The 27198-nt window shown below is 42.1% G+C and overlaps 1 protein-coding gene across 1 annotated transcript; it reads right to left on the reverse strand.

Moving 5' to 3' along the window:
• On the reverse strand, positions 1-27020 carry LOC137374574 (T-cell receptor-associated transmembrane adapter 1-like). The gene is made up of 6 exons (XM_068040872.1): positions 26932-27020; positions 25869-25982; positions 24269-24308; positions 18505-18566; positions 3495-3556; positions 1-2347 (listed from the first exon to the last, which is right to left on the reverse strand). The coding sequence occupies exons 1-6, from the start codon at positions 26933-26935 to the stop codon at positions 2042-2044; spliced, it is 588 nt and encodes a 195-aa protein (XP_067896973.1). The 5' UTR covers positions 26936-27020; the 3' UTR covers positions 1-2041.
• Positions 27021-27198: the final 178 nt, after the last annotated feature.

Raw genomic sequence — 27198 nt, forward strand, 5'->3', positions numbered from 1 at the left:
TTACTTTTATTTCAGAATACATAGTCAATGTATGAGAATATAATCATTACCATTTTGTTAGCAAATCTACAAATAGCATATTGCCCGTTAAAGGATAATGGAGATGGTTCCGGTTCAATTAAAGGCAAAGCAAGTTATAGGATTGCAATACACATTGATCACAACCTTCACCGCATGTCTGTGGGTTAAGTGCTGACATTCCACAGATCTATGATTCTGCTTACTCATTAGTCAGGCAATGGCTGAAGTTTTCACATCAGAATTTGGCTTAAAAAGTTCTATTTTCAATTTTGCATCATGTTGATGACTATTTTTTAAAAAAAGGAATAGAGATTTCACTTCTGCATGCTCCAGCCTGTGACTTTATGCTCTCTCACTTAAATGAAAGGGAAATCATAGGCTGGTGAGTGAAGAAGCAGAGTTTCTACCCCAAAAAGCATTTTCTCCCAGTTTTCAGCCAACTGTATTTTCAAATGCAATTTGAGGTGAGTGACCACACAATGACTTTCCTTCGAACTTTTGCACATATATAGCTGTCTGTTTAAACATGCATCTTTCTGTGTATAAAGCTTTAAATACCAGATTCTAATCTGACATTTATTGGTGTCTTGCAGTTACTACAGTCTACATTAATCAATTGTAGGACTTTTTTTTCCTGGTTTGTAACAGCACTGGTAAAAGTGCTAAGAGAGGGGAAATGTTGTTATATAAATGCTACATTTTAAGGTAAAATTAGCATGTCAACAACAACTTGTATTTATATAGCACATCCTTGGCATTATAGAACAAAATATGACACCGAGTCACATAGGATACTAGGGCAGATGACCAAAAGTTTGTTCAGAGGTAGCTTTTAAGAAATAGAGATGGAGAGAGGTTTAGAGAGGAATTTCCAGATCTCAGGGCCCTGGCAGCTGAAGGCAGGGCCACCAATGTTGAAGGAATTAAAAGTGGGGGTGCTTAAGAGGTCAGAATTAGAGGAGCACCGATACCTTGGAGGCTCATGTGTCTGGAGGCAATTATAGTGAGAGGGAGGAGAGAGGCTTTGGACAGATTTGAGATCAAAGATTTTAAAGTTGGGGCATTGCTCAACCATGAGCCAGTGTAGGAATTTGGTGCGAATTAGGACATGGACAGCAGAATTTTGGTTGACCTCAAGTTTATGGAGAGTAGACACTTGGGAAGCCAGTCAATAGTGCATTAAGATGAAGGGTCCTGATGAAGGGTCACTGACCTGAAATGTTAACTCTACTTCTCTCTCCACAGATGCTGCCAGACCTGCTGAGTGTTTCTAGCATTTCTTGTTTTTATTTCAGATTTCCAGCATCTGCAGTATTTTGCTTTTATTATAATCGTGCATTAAGCCCAGAATCACACCTAATTTGTTTTTTTTTAAATGGCTTACTGAACTTTTTATACTTAGGTTGTTTTCAAATGAATGGCATTGCTAAACAGTACAGCTCTGGCAGGTGACTCAAATTGTTAAACTATCTTGACTTAAAACATTCAAACAATTGGACATATTTAATAAATCAAGATCCCATGCTTCAATTCCCAGTTCAAGCATATCTCCATATCTACCATCCTGCTTTTCCTATCTGAAATGTTCCATTCAAATGGATATCGGCAGAGGTGACGCATTTCTACCATGGTTGTCTTCAATGAGTGACAAAATGCAGATGTCTGACATGTGAATGAACTTGAAAATTCTAACTGGTTAGGACGCCATTGATTAAAAATTTTAAAGTACTGAATCGTGAAGAATGGAAAAATAGGTTATTGATTGGCATGTTTACTTCTCAGTGCTGTTCACTGTTCATGAACAACAATATGAAATTTCTTACCAGAATTGTTTCGAAATGTGATGGAAATTCTGAACTAAAGTAGTTTGTTCTCCCAATTTTTCCATGTAAATGGTGCACAAACCGACATTCGTTGCAAACTTTTTTCACAATGAACTTGCTCCTTCTGCACATTTCCCTGGATGCTGCATTCCTTCGTGTTAAATCTTACTAGCATTAAGAGCAGCATAAACTAAAGGTCACTTTGTATTGTCAAATGCTGTTGTATCATTTATTGACGTTTTGCTTTGAGATATATTTATCATGCCATAAAGTATAACCGGGTCATCGAGAACAGTTTCTTCTCTGCTACCTTCATTAAAAGTAAGCTGTTCGCTGTTCAGATAAATGCTAGGTCTCGAGGTCAGTGTGTGTGAGTTAAGTGGCAAATTATCATCCTCTGGTATATCATTATTAGTCTTTTGTTTTTCCATCTTTCTGCATCGTTTTTTTCGTTCCACTGAAAGATCTAGAGATGCATAACACATTTGATTTTCAATCACCACCTGTGAACAAACAGCAGCCTATTAGAATATGGAAATTATTTTAAGTTTAAAGTACATTTGCAAGATTTTAGGTGATACTATGCCCATTGGTAGAGCCTTCTACTATATTATCAAGTCAGTGGATAGCAGTTCATAAGTTTATCAGCTTGTACAAAATAAGACATGTATAGAGTGTCTTTACATATGTGTAAATAATTTATAATTTATTCTTTCATGGGATATGGGTGTCACTGGCAAGGCCAGCATTTGTTGCCCATCCATAATTGCCCTTGAACGAAGTGGCTTGTGAGGCCACTTCAGAGGCAGTCACATTGTTGTGTGTCTGGAATCACATGTAGGCCAGATCAGGTAAGGATGGCAGATTTCCTTCCCTAAAGGATATTCATGAACCAGATGGGTTTTTAACAACAATTGATAGTTGCATGACACCATTACTAAGACTAGCTTTCAATTCTAGATTTTTATTAATTAATTGAATTTATTAATTAATTTAATTTAAATTCCACCAGCTGCCATGGTGGGAGTTGAACCCAAGTCCCCAGGGCATTATCCTGGGCCTCTGGATTACTAGTTCAGTGACATTACCACTGTGCCACATTTACCACGATGCATCCCCCACACCCCCACCCCCCACAAAAAAAAAGTGTAGGGGATTCCAGAGAAAATGTGCCATATTGCCACTGGTCAACAGCAATAATTGGAAGTTGCTATAGGAAACCACGGTTTAAAAGTATATATGTAATAAAATTGCTATTTTAAGACTAAATTATTAACAATGTCCATTACAGATTTAGCTGGCTGCTATGGTTTTCACGAATAACCACACCATCATAATTTCTGACCTATTTTGTTGCTCAATAAGTTGTTTTTTTAAAAAAATAAACTTTATACTTTAACAGCCTGATTTCAGTCAATTCAATCAATATAATGGTTTCAGCACTTGAATGTGGCAAACCCAATATTATAATACAGCTATTATATTTAAAGTTACGCTGCCAGTGACAGATCTCAAAAAATATAAGTAACATCTTGCAATGAAGTGGGAATATGAATACTGAATTAACTTTTAGAAAGTCCTTCTAGCAAAAGAAGCATTTGATAAATTGAGATGTGAACTGCTGATGGGTTATCCTCTTAATAGAAATACCTTGGTTTCATCTCCAGATCTATTAGTTGGTGTCATGGCTTCATAACAGCTCTCGCCTTCAACTTTAAAAACAAAAAAGTACATTACAATATTGACATGTTAATTATTTTCTGCAGCCAAAAAATATTGACAAAGATCTCTTTTTTTTATTGATACAAGATACAGTCTTTCCATTTTATGTTTCGTTCTCAAGCTTTTCCATTTGACTTTTGACTTTGTAATTTATTACAATAACATTTATTGTAGCTGCCAACTTGTGCAGATTTGTATCATGGGATTTTATTGGAACAGAGAATGGTACTGGAAAATCTGCATCTTTTTCACATGGTAGGAATGTTAATTTCTATCAAAATGCACAGTATCCAAAATAATGCTCACAAAGTACTGCTTTCTTTCAGTATTGTACTCAATTCTGGGCACCTCACTTTAGGAAGGACATGAAATAATGGTTTAGGAGAGGGTAAAGAACACATCTTCTAGAATAGTCATAGAGTTATATAGCACAGAAACAGGCCCTTTGGCCTATTGTGTCTGTGCCAGCCATCAAGCACCTACCTATTCTAATCCCATTTTCCAGCACTTGGCCTGTAGCCTTGTATGCTATGGCGTTTCAAGTGCTCATCTAAATACTTCTGAAATGTTGTGAGGGTTCCTGCCTCTACCATCCCTTCAGGCAGTGTGTTCCAGATTCCAACCACCCTCTGGGTGAAAAGATTTTTCCTCAAATCACATCTAAACCTCCTGCCCCTTACCTTAAATCTATGCCCCCGGTTATTGACACCTCCACTAAGGGAAGAAGTTTCTTCCTATCTACCCTATCTATGCCCCTCATAATTTGGTATACCTCAATCAGCCTTCTCTGTTCTAAAGAAAACAACCCCAGCCTATCCAGTCTCTCTTCATAGCTGAAATGCTCCAGCCCAGGCAACATCCTCTGCACCCTCTCTAGTGCAATCACATCCTTCCTATAGTGCGGTGACCAGAACTGTACACAGTTCTAACTAGCGTTTTATACAGCTCCATCATAACCTTTATTTATTTTTTTATATTTAGAGATACAGCACTGAAACAGGCCCTTCAGCCCACCGAGTCTGTGCCGACCATCAACCACCCATTTATACTAATCCTACACTAATTCCATATTCCTACCACATCCCCACCTCTTACCACATCCCCACCTGTCCCTATATTTTCCATCCACCTACCTATACTAGGGACAATTTTTTTATAAAGGCCAATTTACCTATCAACCTGCAAGTCTTTGGCATGTGGGAGGAAACCGGAGCACCCGGAGGAAACCCACGCAGACACAGGGAGAACTTGCAAACTCCACACAGGCAGGACCCAGAATTGAACCCGGGTCGCTGGAGCTGTGAGGCTGCGGTGCTACCTGCTCTTATATTCTATGCCTCGGCTAATAAAGGCAAGTATCCCATATGCCTTCCTAACCACCTTATCTACCTGTGCTGCTGCTTTCAGTGATCTATGGACAAGTACACCAAGGTCCCTCTGACCCTCTGTACTTCTTAAGGTCCTACCATCTATTGTATATTCCCTTGCCTTGTTAGTCCTCCCAAAATACATCACCTTACACTTCTCAGGATTAAATTCCATTTGCCACTGCTCTGCCATCTTACCAGCCCATCTATATCATCCTCGAATCTACGGCTATCCTTCTCACTATTTACGCCACCACCAATTTTCGTGTCATCTGTGAACTTACTGATATATCTCCCATATTCACGTCTAAATCATTAATGTACACTACAAACAGCAAGGGTCCCAGCACCGATCCCTGTGGTACACCACTGGTCACAGGCTTCAAATAGCAAAAACAACCCTCGACCATCACCCTCTGCCTCCCGCCAATAACCCAATTTTGGATCCAATTTGCCAAATTGCCCTGGATCCCAGGGGCTCTTCTTGACCAATCTCCCATGCGAGACCTTATCAAAAGCCTTACTGAAGTCCATGTAGACTACATCAACTGCTTTACCCTCAGCTACCCACCTAGTCACCTCCTCGAAAAATTCATTCAAATGGTTTGCAGATGGGGGTCTATTGCTGAGGTGGTGTTTTATTGAAGGGAGAGTTTTATTGAAGGGGTTTATTGCTGAGGCGGGGCTTTATTCAAAAGGTTAGTTATTGAGGGGGCTTACTGCTGAGGTGGGGGTTTTATTGAGGAGATTTAGAGCTGAGGTGGGGATTTAGCGCTGATGCCGAGAGTTTATTGACGGTGGTGGTTTATCAGCTTTCAATGCTGAATTTTTGGGGTTTTTGGACATGACCAGATACTGCAAGATAGCAGCACAGGAGGAGGAGGAAAGACTGCACCTATAGCTGTGAGCAGTCTGTGTCACTGGGCAACCCCTGCCTCCCTCCAAACTCAGCGAGGCCTGCGCTTTACTCCGTCAGCTAGCAGCTAGTGGTCAGCACTCAGACTGCTTCAGCGGACCAGGTGGAGGAGACCTGATGGGTTCAATAGCTATAAAGGCAATACAACAAGGCAACTTTTCACACTTCAAGGGCGTTGGCTCGAGCATAAAAGAACCGATGGCTGGAAACCCAGCTATGAACAAATAACCCCTTTGCCCTGAGGGTAGGATCTCGAGCTAAAGGCTAGGGGAAGGTCACTCTGACATAACACCTACAGCTTTGCAGTTGCTGCAGCCGTTTCGGCCTGCTGAGCCACTGTGGAAAATACTTAGTCTAAAGAGTGGGATTAATCTGCATAAGCTGATTTCCACTTTAAGCAGACTGAGGACAGGTGGGAAGAAAAGTCCTGCAGCGATGGGGGCGAGGCAACTGCAGTTTCAATCCTGCATGTAGGTGGCTCAGAAGTATGTGTCGTTTGACTGTTAACCTGAGATAACGTCATTATCCAGCAGCACCCTGAGTGACCAAGCAGTCTTTTCTTTGGATAGCACTGCTTGGTCCCAATAGAGACAGCCTAGAAAAGCTGGTCCAGACATTGCTTGTCTCACCTGGTTGGCTTACTGTCGCCAAAGGACATCTCTTACAGCAGTGCAAAAGAAATAAGTAACAAAAACAAAAAGAGACAAAACATCTTGAAAATTGTGTGCTGGAATGTTTGCACAATGTCAGAATCAGATGACCACAGACACCCTGGAAGACATTCTGCACTTGTAGCCAGAGAGCTCACCCGACTGGACATTGACATCGCAGCGCTCAGTGAAGTTTTTTTCACAGAGCAGGGATCATTGACAGAGCATGGAGCAGGTTTACACTTTTCTAGTCAGGGAAAGGTCAAGATGAATGACGCCTCTACTGTGTTGGATTTATGGTTAAGAACTCCATTGCCAGCTGGCTTCAGAACCTCTCCATCAGCTTTTTATTTAGATTTAGATTTAGAGATACAGCACTGAAACAGGCCCTTCGGCCCACCGAGTCTGTGCCGACCATCAACCACCCATTTATACTAATCCTACACTAATCCCATATTCCTACCACATCCTCACCTGTCCCTATATTCCCCTACCACCTACCTGTACTAGGGGCAATTTATTATGGCCAATTTACCTATCAACCTGCAAGTCTTTTGGCTGTGGGAGGAAACCGGAGCACCCGGAGGAAACCCACGCAGACACAGGGAGAACTTGCAAACTCCACACAGGCAGTACCCAGAATTGAACCCGGGTTGCGTGAGCTGTGAGGCTGCGGTGCTAACCACTGCACCACTGTGAATCTGATGGATTCATATCCCTATGACTACCAATCCAGGACAATCAGTTCACCACCATTAACAGCATATATGCTCCTACCCGACAAGCCGATATAGTAATCAAAGAAGGCTTCTGCCATGATTTGCACAATCTTCTACTGAAGTGTGGCTCCAAGGATAAGCTCATCATAGTTGGAGATTTCAATGCAAGAGTTGGGCATAACCAAGAGCATTGACAAGGTGTCTTGGGCAGACATGGTATTGGTAACTAATGACAATGGTCGACTTCTGCTGGAATTATGCATGGAGCATGAACTTAACATTGCTAATTCTCTATTCCAGTAGAAAGCCAGATTTTAAACCACCTGGAGGCATCCACACTCAAAGCACTGGCACCTTTTTGGATTATATTCTGGTGTGCCAGCGTGATGTACAGGATATACTACACCCCAGGGTTATGCCAAGTGCCAACTGTTAGCTCGAGCCAGCCTGCGGTTGGTCTAACGTTGCCTTCAGAATCAAACCATCAACCAAAGGAATGGCCCACACATGAGGAAACCACAAGTCTAAGACTATCTACCAGATATAAAAGCACTTTTCCAGTGCTGGCTTGAAGACCCTTTTCTCTATTTTCTTCAGGATCATGCTTCAAGAGGCAAAGGCAGTCTTGACAGTGGGTATTTACATCCGCTTCCGATCAGACAGCCATCTCTTCAACCAGCGATGACTACTGGCACATATCAAAACCACAGAAGAGCTTATCATGGAGCTTTATTTGCTGATTCTTGTGCCCTTCTGACCCAACGCCAGGCAATGATATTAACTCAGCAGAGCAGTGGGAACAGTTGAAATAAGTCCTACCAGAAACAAATGCAGAAGTTGTTGGCTTCTGTACCAGAAGAAACCAAAATTAGTTTGATGAAAATGATATGGAAATCCAGAGCTTCTTCACCAGAAAGACTTCTGCCTCAATAGATTACCTGCATGCCCTGATGACCAGGCTACAAAAGTTGCATATAGAGAAGCATGCAGCACTCTGCAAACCAGAGTTTAAACAATTCAAAATAATTGGTAGTCAGTGCTCACTGAGAGAATACAAATGTATGCAGATATGGGAGATATGAGATCCTTTTACGAAGCTATGAGATCCATATATGGATCTTCCCACTGGTGCAGGCACCACTAAAATCTTCAGATGGCACAGCCTAGCTCAGGGTCTGTTACGAGCAGGTGGGTGATGGCATGACTTGTTCCGACTGTTCACTTCCCAACCGACCACAGCAAGTGTTTTTGTTACTCGGGTTTTAACCCTTGTGTTTTATTTGTAAGTTTATAACAGAAGATTAACGATAAATTGAACAATATTCATTCCTGAAATGGTCACAACTGCATACATGCACACACAGATGCAAAGACGTGATTAGATAGAGAGGAAAAGGATAAGTGGTTTGAAGTGACGTGGGTGTTCAGGGTTCACGGTAAACCTGTTGTATCTTCTCAGAGATGTTTTTTTTTGAAGCCTGGGTGTTTGTAGTTTTCTGGTGGTTCAGGCTTCAGACTGGAGGTCACTTTCAGTTCCCTGCTGCTCCAAGTTAGAATTCGCAGCAGGGCTCCTTTTTTGTTTTTTGACGGACTTCCCACAGCCACTGGCTGGATTGCATTTCTGTGATGTTCTTGTGATATGTCTCTCCCCTCTCTCCAGAGAGCTACATTTTAAGTTACAAATCTCTCACAGTAACTTCTGTTCAGAGATGTATGGCTCCCTCCCTGTTATGACCACACAATGGACTACAATGGGGATTCTTCTCACCTTCTTTGTTCCAGAAGAACCCATTCAATTCAGGTATGTCTCTTGATGGTCACCTCCTAGTCTGGAATGTATGCTTTTGTCCTTAACAGACAGTGAGACAGTTTGAATATACAGACCAAGTCAACTGACCTTTGGCAGCTATTTTGCAGCACATTGTCCACTTTTTAAAGGAAAAGTCAATTTTTTTTGTAACTCTTCAGTTTGGTTACCTTCTGGGAGAGCAGCGGACCTGTGGGAAGAACACAGAGCAGGAAGCGGATAAATAGAGCCCAAGGATCGCAGCCTCGAGCACTTACCTTTCAGGAGAGGAGCAGGCTTGCGGGAAGAACACGGAGTGGGGAGCCAATAAATACAGCCTGAGGATCGGGGCCTAGAGCACTTAACTTCTGGGAGAGCAGCGGAGAGGGGTCCAGGCGCGCAGGAGTTTGAAAAGAAAGTGAACAGTGACATCACAGGAAAGCTGCAAGGTGATTGGTTGGTGAGTAACCGCTGTTAGGAAATAACTCTAAATAGCTGGGTTAATACACTACTGTTAGGATGTGTGTGTAAATAGCTTAATAAGGAACAAGTGAGTAGCTGTTTTTTTTTAGTAAGATTTATTTTAACTAGTGAGCTGTATTGATCTTTAGTAGGATTTATCAGTACTAGTAAGATTTTATTGATAATTCTAAGCTGTTGTAGTATTAGTAACTTTTTTTAGCAGTAGCAAAGGGTAAAATAATAAATAAAGAAATGGCAGGGATGCTTCAACCTCGAGAGTGCACCTCCTATGCTATGTGGAAGCTCCAAGATGCTTCCCGTATCCTGGAGAACCATTTGTGCAGGAAGTGTCATCAATTGAAGCAGCTTGAGCTCGAGGTTTTGGAACTTGAGCGGCAGCTGGCGATACTCTGGTGCATTCATGAGGATGAGAGATACGCGGATAGCATGTTTATAGATGTGGTCACCCCATAGCTTAATATATGCAGGAAGAGAGGGAATGGGTGGCCACCAGACAGTCAAAAAGAATCAGACAGGTACTGCAGGAGACCCCTGAGTGGATCTCACTCTCCAACAGATATTCAGTTCTGAATACTGAGGAAAGTGATGCTTCACCGGAGGAGTGCAGCCATAACCAAGGCCATGGCAGCACGGGTGGCTCAGTTGCACAGAGGGGTACAGGGAAGACTGGAAGAGCCATAGTGATAGGTGATTCAATAGTCAGGGGAACAGACAGGTGTTTCTGTGGCCGCAGACGTGAATCTAGGATGTTGTGTTGCCTCCCTGGTGCCCGTGTCAAGGATGACACTGAGCGGCTACAGAGCATCCTGAAGGGGGAGGGCAAACAACCAGCAGTCATGGTTCACATCAGAACCAACGACATAGGCAGAAAGAGGGATGTGGTCTTGCAGTCAGAATTTAGGGAGCTAGGTAAGAAATTAGCAAGCAGGGCCCCAAAAGTAGTAATCTCCAGATTACTCCCAATGCCACGTGCAAGTGTGTATAGAAATAGAAGGATAACACAGATGAATGTGTGGCTGGAAAGATGGTGCAGAAGGGAGGGCTTCAGATTCCGTAGACATTGGGACCGGCTCTGGGGGAGATGGGACCTGTACAGGCCGATGGGTTGCACCTGAACAGACTGAGTTCCTTGCGGGATGTTTTGCTAGTGCTGTTGGAGAGGGTTTAAACTAGTTTGGCAGGGGGATGGGGAGCTAGGGTAGACTCAGCTGGGACAAAATCAGAACTTAAAATGGAAGGTGGAAAATTAATGGATGAGTCTGGAAGACAGAGGAAACAAGGGTTAGAAAATTTAAAAAATGTTTGGCAGTGCTGAAGGGTATCTATTTCAATGCAAGGAGTATAGCAAATAAAGCAGATGAGCTGAGCGCACAGACAGACACGTGGCAGTATGATATCATAGCTATTACAGAAACATGGCTTAAGCAGGGACAGGAATGGAAGCTCAATGTTCCTAGTTATAGGGTTTTCAGACACGATAAGGAGAGGGATAAGAAAGGAGGTGGAGTGGCAATTTTGGTTAAAGAAACTATTGCAGCTGTGAGGAGGGATGATATGTTGGAAGGTTCATCAAATGAGGCCATATGGATTGAGCTAAGGAACAAAAAGGGGCAATTACACTGCTGGGAGTGTACTATAGACCCCCAAACAGTCAGAGGGAGATAGAGGGAGCAGATGTGTAGGCAAATCTCTGAGAAGTGCAAGAAAAATAGGGCAGTAATAGTAAGGGATTTTAATTACCCCAATATTAACTGGGATAATTTTTGTGTGAAAGGTATTGAGGGAGCAGAATTCTTGAGATGCATTCAGGAGAACTTTTTTGCCCAGCATGTAGCAAGTCCAATAAGAGAGGGTGCAGTTTTAGACTTAGTTTTAGGAAATGAAGATGGGCAGGTGGAAGGAGCGGCAGTGGGACAGCATTTTGGTGGTAGTGATCATAATTATGTAAAAGGACAGAGATAGAACAGGAGTTACAGTTCTCAATTCGGGCAAGGCCAATTTTACTAAACTGAGGAGTGACTTAGCGAAAGTGGACTGGGAACAGCTACTTGAAGGTAAATCAGTGTCAGAACAGTAGGAGGCATTCAAAGGGGAGATTCAAGGGGTTCAGAGTAAATATGTTCCCACAAAGAAAAAGGGTGAGGCGGCCAAATCGAGAGCCCCATGGATATCAAGGAACCTATAGGTTAAGATAAGAAAAGGAAAGCTTACGTCCGACACCGAGATCTCAATACTACAGAAAGCTGAGAGGAGTATAGAAAGTGGAAGAGTGAAATCAAAAAGGAAATTAGGAAAGCAAAGAGAGGGCATGAAAGTATATTGACAAGCAAGATCAAGGTGAACCCAAAGATGTTTTATCAATACATTAAGAGTAAGAGGATAACTAAGGAAAGAGTGGGGCCCATAAAAGACCAAAAAGGTAACCTATGTGTAGGAGCAGAAGATACTGGTATGGTTCTTAATGAATACTTTGCGTCTGCCTTCACAAAAGAGGGGGACACTGCAGATATTGTAGTTAAGGAGGAAGAGTGTGAAGTATTGGATGTGACAAACATAGGGAGAGAGGAAGTATTAATGGGATTAACATCCTTGAAAGTTGATAAATCATCAGGGCCAAATGAAATGTATCCTAGGCTGTTAAAAGAAGCAAGAGAGGAAATAGCAGCTGGTCTGACCATCATTTTCCAGTCCTCACTGGATACAGGTGTGGTACCGGAGGATTGGAGAATTGCTAACATTGTACGTCTGTTTAAAAAGGAAGCGAGGGATAGACTGAATAACTACAGTCTAACCTCAGTAGTGGGCAAATTATTGGAATCTATTCTGAGAGACAGGAAAACTGTCACTTAGAAAGGCACAGGTTAATCAAGGATAGTCAGCATGGATTTGTTAAGGGAAGATCTTGTTTGGCCAACTTGATTGAATTTTTTGAAGAAGTAACAAGGAAGATAGATGAGGGGAGTGCAGTTGATGTGGTCTACATGGATTTTAGCAAGGCTTTTGACAAGGTCCCACATGGCAGACTGGTTGAAAAAAATAAAATCCCATGAGATTCTGGGAAATGCAGCAAGGTGGATACAAAATTGGTTCAGTGGCAGGAAACAAAGGGTAATTGTTGACAGGTGTTTTAGCAACTGGAGAGCTGTTTCCAGTGGCATTCCGCAGGGTTCAGTACTAGGTTCCCTGTTTTTTGTGGTGTATATTAATGATCTAGACATAAACGTAGGGGACATGATCAAGAAGTTTGTGCGCTACACAAAGATTGGCCATATGGTAGATAGCGAGGAGGATAGCTGTGGGCTGCAGGAAGATATTGATGGTCTGGTCAGATGGGCAGAAAAGTGGAAAATAGAATTCAACCTGGAGAAGTGTGAGGTGATGCTTTTGGGGAGGTCAAACAAGGCCAAGAAATACACGATTAATGGGAAAATACTGAGAAGTGTAGAGGAAGTAAGGGACGTTGGAGTACATGTCCACAGATCCCTGAAGGTAGCAGGACAGGTCGATAAGGTGGTTAAGAAGGCACATGGAATCCTTTCCTTTATTAGCCGAGGTATAGAATACAAGAGCAGGGAGGTTATGCTGGAACTGTATAACTCATTGGTTAGGCCACAACTTGAGTACTGTGTGCAGTTCTGGTCACCTCATTACAGAAAGGATGTAATTGCACTAGGGAAGGTACAGAGGAGATTTATGCGGATGTTGCCAGGACTGGAAATATGCAACCATAAGGAAAGACTGGATAGGCTGGGGTTGTTCTCCTTGGAACAGAGAAGACTGAGGGGCTATCTGATTGAAATGTACAAAATTTTGAGGGACCTGGATAGAGTGGAGGTGAAGGGTCTATTCACCTTAGCAGAAAGGTCAATGACGAGGGGGCATAGATTTAAAGTGATTGGTAGAAAAATTAGAGGGGAGATGAGGAAAAGCTTTTTCACCCAGAGGGTGGTGATGGTCTGGAACTCAAGTGTCGTAAGCTGCAGGGTTACAGACCAAATGCTGGAAGGTGGGATTAGAATAGGTGGTTCAATTTTCAGCTTGCACAGACAGATGGGCGAAGTGGCCTCTTTCTGTGCCTTAAACTTTCTATGATTCTATGGTTCTGCATTTTCATTGCTGGACTTCTGGTGAGTACGACAAGTCCATCTTGTACCAATGGTCAGAACACTTTGACAGCCGATTTGGTGCAGGAGATTTCCATTGCAAAATCTCCCAGAGGGAAGTGAAGTCTGAGCTGCATGAACCACCAACCCATGAAGAGATTAAGACTGCAATAGCACAATTAAAATCACACAAAGCCCTCGGAATAGATGGGATTCCAGCTGAGGTCTATAAACATGCAGGACACGTGATCCTTAATAGGCTGACAGATCTGTTTACATCATGCTGGGAGAAAGGGACCTTGCCTCAGGAACTTTGAGATGCAGTGAGTTTCTCCCTCTATAAAAACGAAGCAGAGTAGTCTGACTTTTCAAACTACGGAGGTAACGTCTTATTCTCCATTGCAGGCAAAATCTTGGCCACGGTGCTTCTAAATAGACTTGTTCCCAAAGTAGCTGAAGAAAGCCTCCCTGAAAGACAGTGCAGATTCAGACCCAATAAGGGAACTATGAATAAAAGCAAAATACTGCGGGTGCTGGAAATCTGAAATAAAAACAAGAAATGCTGGAATCACTCAGCAGGGCTGGCAGCATCTGTGGAAAGAGAAGCAGAGTTAACGTTTCGGGTCAGTGACCCTTCATCGGAACTGACAAATATTAGAAAAAGGGAACTATAAACATGATTTTTGTGCTGAGACAGATCCAGGGGAAGTGTAGAGAACAAAACATGGGCCTGTATGCTACTTTTGTGCCTCTCACCAAGGCATTCGATACAATCAGCCAAGACAGACTTTAAAAAAAGCTATTTAGACTGGGGTGCCCTCCAAGGTTCCTCATCATTCTCTGTCAACTGCACAAAGGACAGAAAGGTCAGGTCAAGCAGAATGGAGCTCTCTCGACAGTTTCCCTATCTCCAGCGGTGTTAATCCTGGGCATGTTCTGGCACCGACCCTTTTCTCTATTTCCTTCAGGATCATGCTTCAAGAGGCAAAGGCAGTCCTAACAGTGGGCATTTACATCCGCTTCCAATCAGATGGCCATCTCTTCAACCTGCGATGACTACTGGCACATATCAAATCCACAGAAGAGCTTATCATAGAGCTTTATTTGCTGATGATTGCACCCTTCTGACATACCATGGAGGAGGCAATACAGCTCACTGTAAACTGTTTCTCTGATGCAGCAAATGCCTTTGGCCTCACTTTTAGCCTAAAGAAAACAAGTGCTGTATCAACCATGGCCCCAAGGAAATTACAATCCACCACAGATCAGCATTGACGGCAGCAACATCAATGCAGTAGAACAGTGTACCAATCCAGGTAGCATTATCTCAAGTGATGCTACTGCCAAGGAGGACAGAGGCAATCAACTGTCCAAGGCAAACAGCTCCTCTAGCCACCTCTTGAAGTGCTTGCCGAAACCATTCACTACGCATCTCCACCAAAATTCAAGTATACAGAGCAGTTGTCATCACCACCCTCTGCGGGCTGACAAGTCCCCGGGTCCTGATGGACTTCATCCTAGGGTGTTAAAAGAGTGGCTAGTGAGATAATTGATGCGTTAGTTTTAATTTTCCCAAATTCCCTAGATTCGGGGAAGGTTCCGTTAGATTGGAAAATTGCCAATGTAACTCCTTTATTCAAAAAGGGAGGGAGACAGAAAGCAGGAAATTACAGGCCAGTTAGCTTAACATCTGTCTTAGGGAAAATGTTAAAAGCTATTATTAAAGACGTTATAGCAGGGCATTTAGAAAAATTCAAGGTAATCAGGCAGAGTTAACATGGTTTTGTGAAAGGGAAATCATGTTTAACCAATTTATTGGAGTTCTTTGAGGGAGTTACATGTGCTGTGGATAATGGGGAATTGGTGGATGTATTGTACTTAGATTTTCAGAAGGCATTTGATAAGGTGCCACATCAAAGGTTACTGCAGAAAATAAAAGCTCATGGTGTAGGGTGTAGCATATTGGCATGGATAGAAGGTTGGCTAGCTAACAGGAAACAGAGAGTAGGTACAAATGGATATTTTCTGGTTGGCAAGATGTAATGAGTGGTGTGCCACAGGGATCTGTGCTGGGCCTCAACTTTTTACATTTTATATAAATGACATATAAATGAAGAGGCCGAAGGTATGGTTGCTAAATTTACTGATGCCACAAACATAAGTAGGAAAGTAACTTGTGAAGAGGACATAAGGGGGCTACTAAGGGATATAGATAGGTTAAGTGAGTGAGAAAAGACCTGGCAAATGGAATATAATGTGGGAAAGTGGGAAATTGTTCACTTTGGCAGGAAGAATAACAAAGAAGCATATTATCTAAATGGTGAGATATTGTAGAGCTCTGAAATGCAGAGGTATCTGGGTATCCTAGTGCATGAATCGCAAAGGGTTAGTTATGCAGGTATTGCACATAATAAGGAAAGCTAATAGAATGTTATCGTTTATTGCGAGGGGAATTGAATACAAAAGTAGGGAAATTATGCTTCAGCTATACAGGACATTGGTGAGACCACATCTAGAGTACCGTGTACAGTACTGGTCTTCTCATTTAAGGAAGAATGTAAATGTGTTGCAGGCAGTTCAGAGAAGGTTTACCAGACTAATACCTCGAATAGGCGGGCAGTCATACGAGGAAAGATTGGACAGGCCAGGCTTGTATCTGCTGGAATTTAGAAGAGTAAGCGGTGACTTGATTGAAACATATAAGATCCTGAGGGGCCTTGACAGGGTGGATGTTGAAAGGATGTTTCCCCTTGTGGGAGAATCTAGAACTAGGGGGTCACTGTTTAAAAATAAGGAGTTGCCCAGATAAGACAGAGATGAAGAGAAATTTTTTCTCTCAGAGGGTTGTGATTCTTTGGAATTCTCTTCCTGAAAAGGCGGTGGAAGCAGAGTCTTTGAATATTTTTAAGGCAGAGGTAGATAGATTCTTGATAAGCAAGAGAGTGAATGGTTATCAGAGGTAGGTAGAAATGTGGAGTAATCAGTTCAGCCATGAACTTATTGAATGGCGGAGCAGGCTTGAAGGGCCGAATGGCCTACTCCTGCTCCTAATTCATATGTTCGTATGTATTGGGCAGAATCATGGGTTCTGTACGGAAAACAAATGCGATGCTAGGGCGCTTCCATCAACGCTGTCTTTGATCCATCATGAACATCAGATGGCAGGACTACACTACAAACAATGAAGTCCACAACAGACCTAATCTGATTAGCACTGAATACATTCCCTTGCACCATTTTCACTGGGCAGGACATGTGTCACGTATGGAGGTTTCCAGAATACCAAAAGCAGTGTTTTATGGTGAACTATGCTCCAGTAAACGAGATCAAGGTGCACCTTGCAAACGTACAAAGACAGCTGGCACACGACAACCAGGAAAGCAACCAACAAGTTTGAAACAAACAGACGCAAGGCTTCTGAAGAAAGTTGCAGACAACGGAAGGAATCTGCTTATACCAGAGCCCCTCCAGGAGTTCTTATACCCGGGTTTCCTCCGGGTGTTCCGGTTTCCTCCCACATGCCAAAGACTTGCAGGTTGATAGGTAAATTGGCCATTATAAATTGCCCCTAGTATAGGTAGGTGATAGGGAAATATAGGGACAGGTGGGGATGTGGTAGGAATATGGAATTAGTGTAGGATTAGTATAAATGGGTGGTTGATGGTCGGCGCAGACTCGGTGGGCCGAAGGGCCTGTTTCAGTGCTGTATCTCTAAATAAATAAATAAATAAACTGCTCAAGAGCCTACAGAGCAAGAATTAGCCTGTTCAGTCACCAATGATCATGCCAACTACCACAAGAGACATGTCTTCCCATAATCTTTGCCTGAGAAGAATCTGCCATCATCATCATACATGGCATGCAATACAACATTACTGTAATTAAATACATTGACTGGGATTTTATCCAGGTGACAGGCGTCATGACGCCCAGTAAAAGTGACGCCGAAAACCCTGCATCGCCTCTTTTGTGGGAGGCCTGCCGAATCAAGTGCCAATTAGGCCATTAACTGGACAGTGGCAGGACTTCCATGGGATCAAGGACCCGGGCAGAAGTCCCACCCTCTGAGAGCTGCCGGCCAATCAGAGGCCTGCAGCTCTTTAGCTGAGCAGCACCACCACAGAGGCAGTGGCTGCTGCCGATGGAGCAGCCACCCGAGGCCCAGGAGCAGCACTGCAGCCAGGCCATAGGAAGGTCAGGGCAGAAGGGGTCTTGTGGGGTGGGGATCATGGGGGAGTGGGGTGTAGGGGGTCAGTCGCAAGGGCAGGTGGTTGACTCTCAGCAGGCCCCCACCTTCCCGATGCTGGGTTCCTCATTCAGGCACTAAGGGCTTTTTAACGAGGATCCCACTGCCCTCCACTACCCAACCTCCTGGAGCTGGCAAGCAAGCTGCTCACAGATTTTCCTGCCACCTGCTGAATGGCTAATTGCTGCAAAAGCGGGATGAGGCACTTAATTGGGCATTAAATACCCAGTTAAGGGCCTCAGTTGGCAGGAGGGAGGATAGGCAGTTCACGGGCCTTCCCGCCCCAGACTTAATTTTGGCAGAAGTGGCCCCCCTCCCCGCCACCATCCCACCCTATTGTATGCTCTCCCCGCCTCCAAACCTACTGCGGGGGAGTGCAGAAAATCCCCCCGCCCCCTTGTTTATTGGGTTTTATAAATAATTTTTCAATTTACAGTTTCAAATTTCTTAATGCACTGAAATTAATTTTGCTTTTCCATATTTTAATCAATTAATATCTCATTAATATTTTTTAACGTTGCTGATTTGTTAAAATTGTGCAGAGGATTTTGGTATGAATGTATTGAGTGTTTGTTTGATAACATAATTTCTGTAATTTCCAGGCTTCAGTTATCTAAAATGTGATCAGTCAACCATTTTACCTTGTACACTTGCAGTAGGAAACATACCTGTGTTATTCTGGGTGAGATTTCCATAAATTGGATTGTCATCCACTTCTTCAATCACAGGACTAAAGGACAAAACGAGATAATTACTTTAAAGAAAGAATTATACTATGAGTGCAATATTTTTGTTTAACTGCCCCTTTGCTGGTATGATAGGATTGTCTTGGATTCAGCCTCTAATATATAAAGATGCACTCAATGTATTTATTGGCTTGGAAGTCAGTCAGTCAGTGCACTATATAATCTGCTCTCCCATTCAATATGATCATGGCTGATGGTCTCCTTGTTGCTTAAATTCTGTACAAGGCTCTAAAGCTTACTTGGATTCAATTTGTCCAAGCTTTTAATTTTATCTCCATATCCCTTAATTCCTTTAGTATCCAAAGAATCTATTGATCTCGATCTTGAATATAGGTGAATATGCAGTAAGATATTAACTGTTTGAGCAGGAGCAGATGTCTGAGCCAGCTAGCCCACCTATCCAAAGTATTCCTTTTGAGTTTTTCTATTAACCCTTTGTTGACGAGAACCTGTCTAGTTCCTTCTTGAAATCCATTAAGGTTGCTTGTTCTACCACCCATGCCAGTAATCTGTTCCACATAGTTTAAAAAAAGTTCCCCTTACATTTTCTATTTTTTTTGGTTGCTTTTAATTTTTATGCAAGGGGCCCCTTGTTGCTTAAATTCTGTACAAGGCTGGACAGCTTATTTGGATTCAATTTGTCCAAGATTTTCATTTTAAAGACTCCTATCACATCCCTTCTCAGCCTTCATTGTTCACAAGATAAGACCCAGGTAGTCCGTCTATCCCCATATGTCATTCTTTTAAGTTCTGGGCTCAACTGTGCAGCCCTTCTCTGTAATTCCTCCAATGACTGAAGTAGATTTGAACATTTATGATGCAAAACTGGCATAACCACTCATAGCCAGATCTAGCTAGAGCACATCCATCACTATCGGGCCCTGATAACTGCTCACTACAGGATCACCTTGGAATGCAAAGATAAATCCTGGCTATTTTTCTCCACTACCAATCGTCTGCTTAATCCTTTGTTCCCCGCACCCTCACCTTCATCAACAACAACTGTGACTAGGTCATGGCAATCTTTGTCACTAAGATTGAGGCCATCTGTTTAGCTACCTTCCCCTTGCCACCCAAGTCATGTTTTCCCCAAGAGTTCCTCCTGTGCTAGCCTTGAACTCCCAAATTTTTTTAATTTCTCCCTGTTTCCCTATTTGCTCTCTCAGAGCTCATCTTGTCTATAAGACACACCTCCTGCTCTCTCGCCCAAATTCCTACCAAACAGTTAATCATCCAACTTCTCTTCCTGGTCCCATGCTACCCCTCCCTTTTATAATCTGTTATCACCCTCTCTCCTGCCAGTTTCAAAATAAAATCCACCCTTGCCCCTCTGCCCATCTTTAATTTCCCTTTCCTCTCCAAAGTCTATAAACATGTTGTCATCTCCCAAACTCATCCTTATCTTTCCTGCAACCCCAAGTCAGGTTACTGCCAATACCACAGCATTGAAATGGCCTTAACAAAAGTCACATTATGTCTTCTATGCCTGCTATGACTGTGACCATGATGCACTATCCCTCCTCATCCTTTCTGAGCTATCTGCAGACATTAATATGGTTGGCCATACCATCCTCCTCCAGCACAACGCCTCCATTTTCCAGCTAAGTGAGAATGCCAAAACCTAGTTCCTGCAAGTGAAAATTTCCTGCAATGCCTTCTCTTCACATCCCTTCATTGTTATCTCTGGAGACCCCAAAGGGCAATCCTTTGCCCTCTCCTATTTCCCATCTACATGCTGCACCTTGGAGAAGATATGGTCAGGTTCCACATGTACACTTTGCTCACCACCATTCTCGTCCCTCCACTGCTTCTGTGCTGTCAGACTGCTTTTCCTATATCCAGCCCTGGGTGATCAAAATTTCCTTCAACTAAACATTAGGAAGACCAAAACGTTGTGTTAGGCCTCTGCCAAAAATGCTGTTTTCTAGCCATCAATTCAATCTTCAATCCTCATCCCTGGCCACTGTATCATACTGAACCACATAGTTTGCAGCCTTGCTATCCTATCTGACCCTGCACTGAGTTTCCAACTCAATATCATCTTCATCATAAAGATCACTTACTTCCAACTACATAATATTGCTCATCTCCGCCTCTGCCTCAGCCCATCCATTGCTGAAATTCTTATCCATGCTATTGTCACTTCCAGACATGACTATTCCAATGCTCCCCATGCTGGCCCCCTGTCTTCCCCCTTCTGTAAATCTGAGCTCATCTAAAACTGCTACCCATATCCTAACCAAGTCCCGTCCACCCTGGATCTCGATGCACAATGCCTCAATTTTAAATGTCTCATTCTCGTGTTCAAATCTGTCCATGACCTTGTTCCTCCCTATCTCTATAACCTTCTCAACACCTACAATCGTTGAAGAACTCTATTTCTCCAATCCTGTCCTGTGAATCCTCCAATTCTTTGGCTCCACCATGACTTCAACCAACCAGAGCCTAAGCTCTAGAATTTCCTCCCTACATGTCTCCTCTGTTAAGATTCTCCTTTGACCAAATTTTTGGTTCTCTGTCCTAATGCCTTTTTCATTGGCAATGTGTCAATTTTTGTCTGATAACACTGCTGTGAAGTGCCCTGGGACATTTCACTACATTAAAGGCACTATGTAAATGCATGTTCTTGTTTATGAAATAGGGAGACTGAAATTGAGTACAGATATGGGCTCACTACGGCTAAATATGGTTTTGAAATGACCTCTAGTCTATTGTAGACTTTGTTATTTGTGTAATCAATCGTGAAGTTAACATTAGTGTGCATTTTGAAGTGTTACTTTGGTGATTTTCTATGCATAAATAAATGCTCGTACCTTACCGATACCCTAATTATGAACTGAATTTAGTCATGCCTTCTGGGCTCCTGGCTCCACGTCCCTTTAAAGAAGGGGATCCTGCCTCCAAGAGCTGTTGGCCAATCAGAAAGCTGGCAGTTCAGCAGTATCGGCAGCGCCACAGGGAGTGGTGGCCGCTGCCAGTACTACAGGAGGCTTGGGAGCAAGCCCAGTGCTGGAGACCCAGATCAGAGGTAAGTGACGCGGGTTTGCCGGGGCAAGTCCGGCGGGCCCCGGCAATTGTGGGGGAGGATGGGGAGGGGGAGGGTAGGCGATGAGTGCGGGCAGGGGGTTGTTACAGCAGGTGGGGTGTTTGCTAGTGGAGGCCCTCTGTGGGCCATAGATTGCCCACGGGGGAGGCCCCCGCCTGCCGCTGGCTTAATTGATAATTGGTAAAAGAAGCAAAAGTGACATGAGGAAAAGCTATTTCACGCAGCAGGTGGTTAAGGTCTGGAATGAACTGCCTGAGATTGTGGTGGATGCAGGTTCAATTGAAGCATTCAAAAGGGAATTTGACAGTTATATGAAAAGGAAGAATGTGCAGGGTTACGAGCAGAAGGCAGGGGAATGGCACGATGTGAATTGCTCATTCGGCGATCCGGTGCAGACACAATGGACCAAATAGCCTCCTTCTGTGCTGTAACGATTCGGTGATTCTCTATTTCCAACGGCAGTGGGACGAGGCCCTTAACTGATTATTGACTTAATCACAGTGTGACAGGAACTCTGCCCCCAACCTCCCATCACAATTCTATGGGACTGCCCCCCACCTCCTAAGACATCTCCGGCGGGCCCATTAAATCCAGCCCTATGTATCCATGCACAGATGATAGCACAAAAGATCTGATACACAGTAGAAAGCAGCTTGCAAAGTTAATTTTCAATGTCTCAGAATTAAAAAGGGTCATAAGATAGCATGATAGCAACAAGGCCAAATTTTGTGCACCAATGTCCTGCAACCTAAGAATGCCTAAAATCAGGTTGGACGATTTTTTTAAGAGGTCCTGGATGGCTGGCTAAATCTGGCATTCATGTCAATGAGGATCCTAAAACCTATTTTAGGACTCTTTGGGAAAATAGTGTCCCAAGGAGCAGGGCAGGACCTGAGCGTGCTTCCTTTAGTTTCACCCAGGGTAGATGTGGCTTAAGAACTGCCAACATCAAAAGATGAGTTTTAGTCATTTTATTCCTCCTGGTTCCACAGCGCTGTTGCTGGCTGTGATAGTTCTCCTTCTCGATGTCCCTCTGCCCCCGCTGGCACTTACCTGAAGCAGCTACCAATGAAACAAATGGCCTGAAATTTGTTCCTGCAGAAGGGTGAGGTGCCCATGGAGATGCAACAGGCTCACCCAGATTATTTAATTCGGGGACACATCCTGCCCACGTCACCATTAGTCACCCAAAACAAGGCACCGTCAAATTTCTACCCTAGTAAGTGCTAAGTTGTTTAAGTGATGTGATTGACAACCTTTTTAGAATATTTCTGTAATAATTTTCTATTATACATTAACTCCATCCAATATCTGAAGCATTCAGAAAAATCTGAAAGGAGTATTTAGTGGCATTATTGCTATTCATTGCTATTAAATAGAGCTTTGAACTAAGAACATAGGAATAAAGTCATAGCCAAGATAATCAACCTTTGAATGTTGACTGAGTAATTTCAATAAATAAATAACTGTAAATAAACATTTTCTAATTGTGGATTAATTTTGTGGCATATTCCATTATAAGTAATGGCCATCGATGTTGATGCAACTGAGCTTCAAAGGTAAAATTTAGCAAACCTTTTAAATACATTTCTTAATTATGATTAAAACTAACAAGTGAAGTAACTTTGTTTTATATATTTACCTTTTGAAACCCCAATTATTGATTTACGGGACAAAATACATTTTATGAGGGATAATTTGTACAGAAATTGTGCAGATTAACACTGCCGGTCACGATATGTTTTAGAATCTAGTCCAACCAGTTCCTGTCCAAATACATAATTCGATTGCTCATCCGGTGGTGTTTCATTATCATGCAATGCACCACCTTTCAGATTTGAAGTGGTTATGCTTCTTTGTTATTTTTCTTTTGTAGTATTGGATTCACTTGAACAATTTTCTTGTAAAATTATTTATCTTTTATTGCAGTAATTTGCCTGCTGGTCATTGTGAGTAAGTTTGGGACAGGGATATGAGTGGATTATTCAAAACTTTAACTTGTTTTACTTTAAGGTAGCCACTGTATCTAATAATTTTTGAGAATGCAGTACATTGAAATAAAGCCTTTAGGTTTACTAATGGTCTCACCATATTCAACCTGTCTGTACAAATCTGCATTCCTGAAGCACATTACATAAGGCAATAACGCTAAATCATGAAAGTTGGATTATACTATCACACATGCACTGTGTGTTCCAGGTTCCTTCAAAATTCTCTGCACCATTGTGAATGTACAGACACAAATGCACCGTATCCTGTGTAAGCCAAATACTGGTGCATGCATGATGGTGTTCTGAATTTCAGAGAAAACATCATCAGTCTAATTGGGTTGGCATACATTGGACCAGTGCCCAATTTTTTATATTTTTTATTATTTACTTGTTTATGCCGATGTGGGCATCGTTGGACAGGCCAGCACTTATTGCCTATCTCTAATTGCCCATGAGAAGGTGTTGGTAAGATGCCGAGATGCCTTTGTGGCATAATCAAAGGGACCTAACATACATTTCAGATAGGTGCCCTGTACAAATGCAACTCCTCAGGCTCACAGACAATGCAAATATTTAATCATTTCAGAAATATATTTTGACAGTAAAAAATGAACCAGACAAACTGTAAAATAAATTGAGCTTTTCGTACCTGTGCAATTGTTTGACACTTCGGTATATTGGTCTGGGAGCTGTAAATCAGAGAAAGTTTAATTCATTCTTACAAGTCAAACAAATATCATTTTTAAAATCAATCAAATTGCTGGAACATACCTGAGCGATGGTTGAAATGAAATATTTCTCTTTGGTGACATTTTAACAGCCCAAGTCTTGTTTTGCTTTGATTTAGCCAACATTGAGGCAGATTATATTCATAACCAAGATTTTTAGCTAAGACTGCAATTCCTCAATTTCTAAGGTATCTATCAAGTAAGAAGTCTAGTGTATTTTCAGAGTTTAAAATTATTTCTCACACAATGTAAACCAACCAAATGATCTTTGAAAGAATGTGGCACTAGGATACTTGGAGTGAACATGCTGATCTGCATAGTATCAGTTTATTTGGCAAACATTACCCTTCCATTAACTGTCATCTAGTTGCCCTTTTGGAACTCGTAATCTAATCATTTTAGATTATGAAGAAGCAACCAGCAAGAGACAATATTGTTTCCTTCCTCCAGAGATTGTAACTCAAAGCATCAAGGTCAAAGCTAAATTTTGAAAGTTCCATGCCCACACATTTCCACAGTTCAGTCTCCATGTTACAACAGTCCAGGACTTATTACAGTTCTGCCTATATTTGCTGTAGAGCTGCTGCCCCTACACATAGGAAATTAATATATCTGTGATTTTGTAATGTATTGGAAGCATGGCTTTGCACAAAAAAATAAAAATTTACAATGGCTGTTTAAAAGGATGTGTTACAGTGAGGCAGAGTTGCGACTGAATTATCTGCAATTCACATTAATATTTCAAGTTGATACTATAGCTTTATCTCTATTACCTGCTTTAAATACATTTGAAATAACAGATTCAGATTCAAATACACACTTATACTCAGAGCATGAAAACTAACTTTCAGTTTTTGACCTGCAATATAATGAAGTCCTAAACCCACCTTAAAGTTGCTAAAGAAAAGGTTAATATTCTGGTCAAAGTTTGAAATTATATTCAAGTAAGAAAACACTGGAGAATCTCAAGAAATGTGACGAGTGGGCCCGAGCACTGTATTTAAAAGGGAAATGTTTGTTCATCACCTTGAAAAGTCTATTCAAATCACCAGTGCCAGCGATTAATGGCAAGTTTTTAAAAAATGATCTTAACTATTTCCTTTTCTCGTCATGTTTTAATTTCTTTTGTCATGCTTTTCTCTTTTTTATTATATCTTTTCTTTCTTATTCATTGTGTGTTTTTTGTCCTCTGCAATCTTTAAGCCCATCCAACTTTTCCTCTTTTAGCTCGGGAGTGTGCACATAAAGGAGTACAGTACTGCTGTGTGGCTGGGCTCAGCTCAGCACTATTAAAGAGTCCAGATCTTATATAACCACAACTCAACAAGAATATTGCAGCAGGGATAATATGTCCTTAGACGCTGCCTGTCAGTGTGTTCAGAAATTGAATGAACATTATGCCAATAGTATATATTGAAACTTAATACAGAAAACAATTTCTTAGGAGTATGAGGAAACTAAGATGCTTGTTTGGAAATGAAAAATTAAACCTAGACATTGAACAAGGGAAAGGTTGCTCACCTTTTTGACGGTTTGCTGTACAGTAGACAACATTCATCACAAGAGAAGCCATCAGAGCTAAAACAGTAATACCCAACAATCCCCAAATTCCAACAGTGCAGCCAGCAATTTGATCTGTAAAAATAAATGATTAGTTATTAATACACCTTTCCAGCAGCAGGGCTTCTTCTTGAAGGTTAAAGATATCCAGCCCCATTCCGACACATTGCCATTGAAATGCTTCCAGCTTTGTACAAATCCGCCCTAATGCACAGACAACGTGTATTTGATTGTGGTGATTTCATCACTTTGGCTTTAATACATCCCTGGCCTGTCATTGCTGGCCTGTCAGCTGTGGAAGGGTAGGCAACAACCCCATTCAGAATTCTGACTTAAAGTTAAAGTAAAACACTAGGTAATAAAAATGTAAGAAGAAAGGCATGCAAAAAAGGCTTTTGGCTCATCAGGTCCATTCTTCCAAATCTAATCTAAATCCAAATTTATCCTTAAAAGATAAATGTTCCAAGAAGTGAGATGGTAATCCTCATTGCCACGTGTCCAATAAATGTCAATACCGGTTGCCGAGTACTGGTCCAGTGCCCGCACGCTCGTGTTCTCAATATAATTTCACCATCCTTCCAATGGTGAATAAAAAAAGTTAAAGCTCATGTCACGAACTGTTTAGTGGTGCCGGTGAAGAGTATCCTATCCTTTGGACAACGGTCCAACTGGTCACTGGATAATCATAGTCAAGTACAAGAACAATTTGAAGCGATCGAGAATGGTAACGATTCCTAGTGCACTATGCAATCGGACAAAACTTGTTTGGAGTGAATAAACTGTAGCGTGCGCCCCGATGTCACTGTAAATAAACTGTGCCCGACGTTTTTCGATTACGCATTATTATTACCAGCTACAAAAATACAACCTTGCAATCTTTACAAGCAACTAAACAGTCCCTGTGCAACTGAACGCAGCCTGAACAGTCATACGCAGTGCAAAGAAAACAAACCACATTTTAAGAGCCTGTTTTGTTCACTTTTCTGTAAACTGCGTTGCTATAGAGTTGAGGTTCATAACGTACCCATTGTATTGCCAATTCTGTGACACACAGTCCTGAAACACCGCCAGATCTATAATATGCAGACGGAGTCATCCGAATTTCCCCAGTGCTAGTTGATGTGCATCCTTCAGTCTGTACATATCAGGGACTGTCTACTACACAGAGCAACAGGAAATAGCTGACGTTTGTTGCAACATTACACTTCGCATCAGATGAGCTCTGCGCACCAAATTTCTGGCACTTTTTCTTGTTAATCTTAATTAAAAATAAAAGTAGAAGGGAAAAATG

Source organism: Heterodontus francisci, chromosome 10 (assembly GCF_036365525.1).
Source record: "Heterodontus francisci isolate sHetFra1 chromosome 10, sHetFra1.hap1, whole genome shotgun sequence".
Lineage (NCBI taxonomy): Eukaryota > Metazoa > Chordata > Chondrichthyes > Heterodontiformes > Heterodontidae > Heterodontus > Heterodontus francisci.